The sequence below is a fragment of the Ruditapes philippinarum genome, unplaced genomic scaffold (assembly GCF_026571515.1).
Source record: "Ruditapes philippinarum isolate M1 unplaced genomic scaffold, ASM2657151v2 ctg2593_1_1_1_1, whole genome shotgun sequence".
Taxonomy (NCBI): Eukaryota; Metazoa; Mollusca; class Bivalvia; order Venerida; family Veneridae; genus Ruditapes; species Ruditapes philippinarum.
Genome location: NW_026852721.1, coordinates 43,151 through 53,852, shown reverse-complemented (window position 1 = coordinate 53,852; position 10,702 = coordinate 43,151). Strand labels below are relative to the sequence as shown.

The following is a 10,702-nucleotide window of genomic DNA, read 5'->3' as shown; positions in this document are numbered from 1 at the left end:
ATGCACATAAACGGTTCATATACACACATATAAAGAAACATATACAAGTTGGTTGGCCACGAGTTTAAAGAATATCCTCAAATGACCAGTTCAATACATTACTAAACATAAAGTAATAATAGTATTGTAATCAAAGTATTTTGACTTCTATAACAGTTACAAGGTAATTTATTCACAATACAAAACATGTATAATTTATTAATTGCCGGAACGCAAAGGATGGTTCAGCTTTATGGGCAATTTGTGATAATTTGGAAATGTATCATGGAAATAGATATAATAGCATTTTCCAGGCTTATTGAACCTTTTAAATTTAAGCAGGAAATGATAATAAAATTCTCCTTTTCTTTTGTAATTTCTATTTTTTTTTAATTGTCATACTTCATACCCTATTTCTCGGAACTAAACATGTGTTTCAGATTTTCAATTATTTTAATTCATGTAACTGAATTAAAGATGTTGTTTTCCCTCGTGAACCTCTTCTCACCTTCAACATTTTCTCACCTTTCTGTTCTGTTCTGTTCTTCAACGAACTGTATCACTGTTTACAAAGGTGATATCACTTTCATCCACTTCATTTAATTGTATTGTGTATTCATCGCCGACCTAACTCACATAGCCCGCCATTATATACACTAATTGATGTAAATTATCTATCTAATTAAGCGGCAAACAAATTATGTTGGTTTGTGAATAATGAAGTAGTCTGTTGTTTCTGCAGTGGATAGAAGGAAAGTTTATCTGTATCATCACACACAGGGCATGTATGTTTGATTAGTGATTACTACAAGAGATCATTCTTACAAGTATATATATATTATATATTAGTTTTATACACTGAGATTATTCTATTGCAATAGTGTATTTAGTGAATTGTTTCATAGTCGGTTAAACATTCGGATTGCTTTGTGAATTTTATAATGATAATTGACTTTGTGTGTTCCTCGGTGATAATTGCGATTTTCATGGATTTTAAAGATACAGTATTTAGATGAATTGATTTTATATAAAAACAGTGTGACATTTCTCATTATTTTATTGTACCATATGTTTTGGATTTATTCCAAATGTGTAAATGTACATTTAAATATATTTTTCATGATATATACTTTGGACTTTAGTTATACGTGTAAGTAAATTTTCATTATAATTATTTTAAAATGATTTCTGTTTACGAGTGACTTGGTCATAATTCTTAGGAGATTGATTTTTCTGTGTTTTAAATTTTGATTTTTTTCTACAAAGTAAATTGAAGTAAAAAAATAAATATGACAAAACATGTTAACTTAACTTAAAGGGCAACATCCAGCAATAACAAATTTAAACAAAGTTAATAATGTTTTTCACCCCCTTATGTCTTTTGATTGTAATTCTAGTAATATTTGGTTCTGGTCGAAGCATTCCGATTTTTCAAAAGATCTGATAAAAAAGACTTCGGTTAGATAATGATATATTTCCATAACAATACATTGTTATGTAAGAGAGTATTTACAACTTTTACTGACATTTGTTACAGCGTATCGTTTCAACATTGCCCTCAAAAACTAGTTACCTTGGTAAGAGACCACCTTCTCTTTTAGGCTTACTTTATAAGATGTGCACAAGAAGGACACAATAAAACTATTATAACGCATTCTGTATAGCAGGGCAATGTTGATTTGATACATTAGAGAAGAATGGTGTGCGTTGTGAGAGGCATTTATTCAGAGGTTTAACTGTATTTTTTTGTAAATACTATTTTTTACGATGGGTCAAAGTTAACTGGAAATATATATACTAATACTTATACTTAACTTTCAATTGTATGGCGTCGTGGGGCCGGCTGTTGTATTTCATTTTACGAAGTTTCTAACTTTATGATTTCCGAATATTTATAATGGTAATAGTTAATTAGTCAGAGATGCTACCGACATGTTTGTACCATTATTTCCTTATTTCGTGCATTAAGTAAGTGGATTTCAGAGTTTTGTTGATTATTGGTTTATAATAACTTTCCGCATCTATGATAATATCGTGGTTAAACAATTGAAAAATGAACAGATATGACTCATATTATAATTATGTTTCAAACATACTATTTGTATGTCGTGTAACATATGGGGAAACATAATCACGTTTTAAGTTGTCGTTTATTTGTAAAACAGACATTAAACCAGTATTTAAACAGCGCGATTGGTTTACAAAAAAGTTTTGTTTTAACATATTTAACGTGATTTATTTCACATTATCGGAGTTATATCATGATACGTTGGTAAGATTTGAATCTTATTGGTTTGTTGTTTCCTTATAACGTACTTAAACTGCGAATATTTCTTGCCAAGCGAGCTAACTCTGACGGATGCCCAAACCAAGTCATCGTTTAGCAATTTCTACTGATATATCACGTTCATCGGCCAAAACGTTTTATTTATACTGTCGTCAAATATAGTTATTAAAAAATAATCTTTAGATAAACATACAAGAGAATCAATAGTTTAAATCTAAATAGGCAAATATTCTTATATGTGAGATATATTTCATATCTCATTGGCCAGTGTTAAATCAGTCATTTTCTACATATTATTATAGTCTGTCAAAATACCCTGATAAAATCACTTTTTGAATATGATATCAATTTACGTCTGGTTTCCATATACGTCCCATAGTTTTATACGGAATCAAATTACAAATTTTGTATTAAGATTCAAATAAAGGGATATATAAAAAATTACATGTCAAAATCATTGATGTTAGCTGAAACCTGTATTTCACACTGGAAAATTTTCGGAAAGAATTTGATATCACAGTACTATATTTGATATCAAGTTTTACAATAAACATTGAGAATGTTATGATAAAATCATTGCAATTCGACACAAAATCAATGAAGTTAGATATATAACCATGTACAAGTTTCTGTATCTACATATTTTCACAATGTTTGCCTAATAGCGTCTGCCGTATCTATAGAAAAACGGCTTGTAATAGGCCACTGTAAATATGTCTATATATTAAATAAATAAATAATTCCATGCTGTTCGCTATCAGTTTCTTTACTTGTAATAGGGTTTGTAAGCGAACAGCATGGATCCTGATCAGACTGCGCGGATGCGCAGGCTTGTCTGGATCCATGCTGGTCGCAAACGCACTATGTTGGTTTAGTCATGACGCGGCTCACATATTTAATACTGTAAATATATCTATATATTAAATAACAGAATATCACTCATAGATTCAGAAATAATATTAAGAGAACATGTGACTTTTATTTAAGGGACGGTCTTTAAATATGAAATTGGATAAAGTGTTATATAAAAAAGTAAGTTTTGTGAGTTACAACAAAATGTGATGTTTTTGTTGTTCTTTTTCTGCAAATTATTGATTTTTTTGTGCAATTTCAAATTTTAATATGAATTGATTAAGGAATATTTTTCTTTTCATCATCCACAAGGAAATGTGAATTATATTCAACGTGACCTTTTAACCACTGAAAATTCCGTCCGAAACTTCATTTCATTTTTTCTTCCTCTAAATTTGTGTTATTAAAGTTAAGTTGAGGGCAGTTGTTTATATATAGAGGGAACTTATTTTTCTTATGACTAGAATAAACACTATTCTGTTGTATGTAATAATGAAACTATTTTCCCACCAGGTACACTGTACATGTCGCTTGTGTTACGTTTAAGAGAATGTTTGCATCCTTTTTAAGAAAAAGATCTTAGTGAGCAAAGTCAAAAAAATGTCTGCATGTAAAGTTTTTTTTTTATATTTTGTATCCTTGAACAAAAACATGTTTTAATGATTTTGTTTAAAAAAACAGCAACCTCGGATTATGTTCTAAACGGAGACGATTTTAAAACAATTACAGGGAACGATGGGAGATTAATTTACTTGATGCCTGGACAGGTGTGTTTTAGTAACTCATATATGTGAACATTTCTGTTTCAGAAGGAGATTAGTCTGATGTCACGACCAAAGATGTGAGTTAATCTGACGTGGATTTAAATACCTGCCAAAACAAACAACCATCTGCGAATTGTGATGAAATTGGAGGAGGAAAAGAAATAGCGTATACTTTTTTGTAGAACGACTTCATAACTTTAAACGTTATGATGTGGGATTGTTCTGTTTGGATTTTTATATATAAAAAAGGATACTTAAAGTTTCACTGATGATATCATCGTCACAGAAGCCGAAGTAACACTTCAACCAAGCGAATTATTGCGTAACAAAATAGTGCAGTAATGTGTGATTAACTGTTAAATTTGCTTGATATATTGCCTTGGAGTTTCAATTATTGTGACAAAGATAAATTGTAAAGATTTTTCAATTTCAATTCACGTGTATTAATAAAATACATACAGGAACTTTAAAAAGAATTCAAAATCTTCTCATGAAATAAAATTTCTAAGTATCAAATAACTGTCATATAAAATGTAAATATTTAACCAGCACAAATAGTGAAGTGCATATAAATTACGTACAAGAGAATGAAAAGCCATTTTGGTAGTAGATAACCGGAAGAAATTGCGTAACAGTGCAATAAAGAAAAGTCGGGGTAAATAAATTTTGATTAAACTCCACCGCGGAATTGAATACAAACTTGAATTGTATTGTAGAGATTAGCTGATAAGCGTTGTGGATAACTTGGGATGTTACTATCGGAATAGATCGGCTGTGGATAAATATTTGTAAGCTAACAGAAAGTTTTTGTACAGCAACAAAAATAAACTCTGACTCCGCTTGGATTGTATGGAATGCACGAGTAAATGGACTTTTGACCGACTTCGTATGTTACGGTGTAGGAGATATGCATGTTGCTTCGTGTTTCTACAAGAATTCCATCCACCAGAGCAGTAATATTTGTTTATTTGTAATTATGTTATTTATTTAGTGAATCCGACTAAAAATAAAGCATTTAGGCTGATGGTTTCTAGTAAGAGAGACTTATAGACTCGTGAAAATATAAAAGAACTGAGGCTTGTACAATATATTCATTAACGGTGAAAGGCATTGTAAACTGTCCGAAACAACAATAGAGAAAGAGGGGAAAATATTCATTATATGCCTCTCTACTTTTACATCAGTTTAATAAATGTTAATTAAAAAAATCTATCGCATACAATCAGACAGAAAAATGTATTGACTATTCACGTCTTAAGTTATATACAAGACAAGCGACGATTGAAGTAAATACAATGAATATTTATTAGAGATATATTGTTTGGTTTTATTAACCTGTCAATTACATACTGATTACACGGTCGATGCACACAGTATATTAAACTTCGGTAGATTTTCGGTAAGTTCCGTGAGATGTACGCTGTACGATAGAATTTAATTTAATTTGTATCTCTCAACAAAGTGTACTCAGCGTTATAGCGCAATAGGGTAAAGCATGAGTTTATACTCTAAGTGCCACACGTGTTTTAAGTTCGAGACCGCGTAGGTCTATGTTTTTATTTTCTTATTAATACTTTCAACAATATTGGAGCTATATATGATTATTTTATGTTGTTCGTTTTGTTTTATTATGTTTTACTTAATTTTTTTATATCTATATTCTTTTTAAATAACATGTTTTAAGAATTCATGTTTAAAATTAAAACGGATTTAAATCAATATAAATGTCTTTTCAATGCTGTAAAACACACTACAAACTGTTCCATTAAAATATACGGCAAAAATAAAGAAAGAGTACTAAAACAATGGCAACAGCAAGGATCGAACCACAGACCTCTAATTTAGAAGGCATTCTCTTAACCGACTGTACTATAGTGAATTAACGAAAACCTTCACATTAAGCTGGCGTGACTTTCAATCCATGACTAATATACTCCACATTAATTCTCGTAAACTACACGGACCAAACCGAAGTGGGATCGAATATTTAAATGAGTTCTATAATGTATGCATAATTGACAGGTCAATAAAATCAGACTATACACACGGCATAACATTGTAAATATAATCAGAAGCACCTGTCTCGTGAGTAATTTACCTATGAGTGACACTTCACCAGTATATTTCCCGTTATTAGTGTTTCTATGGATCATAATAACCGGTGATTATCTGATTTAATGGATCGCACCTTGGTGGAACTACAACCTGAACGAGCATATATTGAGCAAACCCCCTGCTATTAAAAACGAGTCCTGGAATGTAATAACGGACAAAAGCAAGAGTTTAGATATGACTGATAAGCCTTTTTTGACTTTGAATTGATGTGAGACGATCCGATCATCAGAGTTGTATAAAGAAGATACAACAGAGAGTGTTCATTAGAAAAAAACAAAAACACGGAACGGAGTTTTTAAACTTTCGCTTTATTAGGAGGGGACTCTACGAAGTTCCGGTTAATAATCACTATATCTTAGGTATTTGATACTATATAGATGTTTTAAATGACTATAAATTCAATCCTGCATAATATTATTACATAAAAAAGTGACGAACGTTGAAAGAAACAGTTTCATTTTTATATTGATATTAATAAACGAGAGTGCTTTTATGATTTATGTGTAGATATAACACTTGGAACCATCAGCGGATTGGCTGTCTATAATCTTAGCTCGCAGAATGAGCAGAATTTGCAGATTCATGATGAATGCTGAAAACACACGGATAACTGATCTGAGTTAATTAGGAGAACGGAAAGCCAATTTCTTGAAGATTGGAAATCCAGAAATCCAGGTTCATGCAAATAATTATATAAACATAATCACTACACAGAACGTTCTGACAAATTAGTTTTCATGAGTTTTACCTCTAACAAATTACTTTCCATGATTCAAACATCGCCGAAAGTAAAATACAAAAAAATGACTCTGAGAGCAAAATGAACATGTGCTCAGTATAATTTGATCTTCACAGACAGATAAATAAAACAGGCGCACCTGATAAACGACTCTCCTATTCTAATGTGTCGAAACAATCATTGGTTAAAATTATTACCTGGAATTTGAATTTAAAACTCTGCGGGATTGAAAGCGAAAGTAACAATTTATCAGTTAGAGCGATATAAAGTTGCTTTTTTCTGAGCTAAGATAATCTTTATTTGAGTGTATAGAGACGAACGTATTCAATATTCCATTCTGTGTTATTATACATTTTATCAAAAGAGAGGAACGGATATAATTCGATTTCTCATATTTTTCAAAGAGCTGTATTGATAATAAACTCGGGGATAATTTTCTTGCAATATGATGCAATTTATTTGAGGAAGCTTGTTGTTGTATGGATATTCAAATCATCTGAAGAAGAACCTAGGCTGAATAAGGAATATTAAAGTTTTTACAGTATAATCAATGATATCGGTTGTATCAGCGTGTATCCCCGTTGAAGACCATTGTGCAAATTTTGCAGATTGCATCTATTATATACTGTGCCAAAACGATGATATCTCAGAGTAAGTCATTCTGTCGGGAGTTCTTAAGATTAGAATCACCAATATTTGTACATTTAAACACGTGCCAGGTTATTAGTTGGATTAATTTGTAAATAGAAATGTCATCTGCGTTAAATGCGGATAAATCGTTTCCTAACAAGGTAGTTTTGCACGAGCACAATAAGCCAACAATGGGGACAAGTTATGTTGGTCCGAAAACAAGAATTATAGTTAAACGAAATATGATATTGAAAGAAAAGTCGAAAGAGACTGAGTCGACTTTGCTGGATAAAAAGATAAGGAAATATGACAGGGCTCCAGTTAGATCTAAAACGCAACAAATAAGTAGAGAAAATAGTAACATAGCGGAGAAGAAAAATATATCAAAATCGTCGAAATCGGAGAAAGGCTTACTCAAGAAATCAAATTTAAGTAAAACTAGTGGCTTAAACGATAGGAATTTGTCAAATTCAAATGATGTAAATGACATTGTGAGTGAAAGAAATACAAATGAAAGTGATATTATAACGACGGAAAATTTGTCAAATGATTGTGATTCTGGATTAATGAATCTATTATCAGATGCAGAAACGCACATTAATGGACCTCAAAATAGTGATGAAACGTGTAAACACAATGACATAGACAAAAGTGTATCAAAACTAGGTTTGGAACTGTCTCACACTTCCGTAAGTTCAATACAGAACGATGTAGGGACACAATTACAACACGTTTTAGAAAATAGTTCATCAAATATGTTGCATATAGAAAATTGCGAAAGTGAAAACAAAGAATATACATTTATGAATGTGACGCCAGCCACTAGTGGTATTCGCAGACAAACATCGCTCAAAAAATCAATTCCAAAACCACAATCTGTGATCTTAGACAGCTGTGATGATTCTCAGCACAAAAACTTTGAAATTTCAGATGCAAATAAAGATATTTTTCACATTACGAACTCTTCGGATCTCATGCACCATAATTGTAACATGGAAAGTGATTTAGATCAAATCGAGGGTGTGACAGCAGGTACTTGTAAACAAACAGAAAATGTTCTATCACTTAACAAGGAATCTATCGAACAAACAGTATCTTTATCAAAAAGTACGAAATTATCTGCACAAAATGCTAAGCCAGGAGAAAAATCGCAAAAATCATATTTGCAGGGAAACATTCCAAGTTATCTTAGAATGACGTCAAGTGCCGCTAATAAAGAAATAAAAAAGAAGTCTGAAATCAAACAGCGGTCAGTGACTCGAGAAAATAATTCTAAATCGTTTGTCAAGCAAAGTGATAAATACTCAAACAAGACAGACTTAAAACGCAGTGCAACTAAAGACCTACAGTCTATGTTTATAAACGGAATACAATCAAGTGTAACAAAAACCACTTCTCGTGACACAACCTTTGTAGATGATGCATCAAGTCCAGAAGATTTAACATTGACATTAGGGTATGACATAGACAGTAAAAATGAAACATCAAATGATCCAAATATTACACAGGTAAATAAGTTTTCTTCTCAGTCGCAGAATCATATAAAAAAGGAAATAAATCAGAAATGTACGAAATCAAGTTCAAAACAGACAGCAAAATTACCTGTAAAAAGCAAAACAATAATACCTCGAGTATCAGTCGTTAAAAGTAAACAAGCAACAGTAAACATACGGCCGCGTTCTTTGACGCCAAATGATTCAAAGCCTAAATCAATCGCTCTAAAGCAACGAAGCCAACAAGGCATACATATTGGTCAACGATCACGATCGACGACACCTGGAGTCTCTGACGGTAGCTGCTCAATTAATGATATAATATCTAAAAAGTCATTGAACACAGAAGATAATCAGACAAATGGCAAAACAACGCTAAATGCTCAGCAAACTACCCGTGAAGACGTGAATGTACAAAAACAAAAATCCACCGGAAAAGGTTCAGGCGTGCAGCCACGCTCCGTGATTCGAACTGACCTTGAAAGCAAATCAATCAGTCTGAAAAACCAATGTTCTCAAGACAGAAGCTCAAGGTCACGGTCGACAACACCTAGCGCGTCTTCTGTTTCATCTGATAGTAGCTGCTCTAAAACTACAAAATTACCAAGCAAAACATTTGATATAATTCCAAAAAATGTCAAGCGAATAAAAAATGATAAAAGTTCACAGCATAAAGGTTTTAAATCAAATCAAGATTCAAAACTGAATAAACTACCAGAACGAAAATTAAAGACATCAAAGAAAACTATCGAAAAGGAAAAATCAATAAACAGGGATTTTGGCACTCATGTGACATCGACAAAGTTAAAAAGCAATGATAAAGCTAATGAAACAGGACAAATGTTAAAGAGAGTTTCTAAATCTAAATCAAGATCCACCACCCCTGAAATATCATCTATGTGCTCCAGTCACAGCAAATCTAGCTCACCAAATATTCCACAGAGTGTAAAAGAAGTTCCCAAAGTCAAAAGTCCAACAGGAACTCATAAATCAAATATTCAATCCGCCTTAATATCGTCACCATCAGGATCTTTAAGCGGTAAAGGTGATACATTATCTACAAATAAGATAAAGATGAATAAACCAATGAAAAAGAAAGAGAAATCACCGGAAATAATTTCTGTGGATAGTACTAAAAATAATTTAAAACTAACGACATTACACTCCAATCGAAACAGCTCCAGGAAAGATGGCACAGTCAGTAGAGACTTTAACTCACGCTCGCAATCAAACACTCCGAGAATGTCCCCATCGTCACCCATTTGCAATACTATATCGAATTTGGATCAAGTTGACTCTGAAACAAGTCGCATCTGAAACGAGTCGCATAAAAACCGGAATAAATAACAAAGCAGGCATAGATACACGTGTAAAATCAAATGTAGCTACATCAGTTTCTTCGGAGCAACATGACGCAAAACAAGAATCGCCTTCCAAAGATACTAGTGCAAAGGTAAAACCACGGGTTGATACGCGACCTCTAGCTTCGAAGTATTCGTCCATTAAATCAAATGTGACTTCTAAACCAAAATCAAATACATCAGTTTTACGCCATCAGAATTCTAAGACCACCTCTGAAATTGACAGGAAATCGCGATCGCGATCTTCAACTCCAGGTACGTCCTCTTGTAATATACGGACGATGTCATCTTCTGAATTACAATATGAACAAGAAAAGAAGCCCATATCCAGTCATACAAGAAGTGAAGCCAAATATGGACGCATTTCTAAAATACCTAGAGAGATATCTGCGAAATCGAAAATATGTAAATCTAACAATCGTACATCACAAAAACAGGACAAGATAACACCTGTTGCTGCGGACAATTCAAATGTCAATAAT

General features: G+C 32.3%; 1 protein-coding gene across 1 annotated transcript; it reads left to right on the top strand.

The window, feature by feature from the left end:
- The first annotated feature begins 7,485 nt into the window (after positions 1-7,485).
- Positions 7,486-10,176, top strand: LOC132722260 (uncharacterized). Its single transcript, XM_060706733.1, has one exon. The coding sequence runs from the start codon at positions 7,486-7,488 to the stop codon at positions 10,174-10,176; it is 2,691 nt and encodes an 896-aa protein (XP_060562716.1).
- The last annotated feature ends 526 nt before the right edge of the window (positions 10,177-10,702 follow it).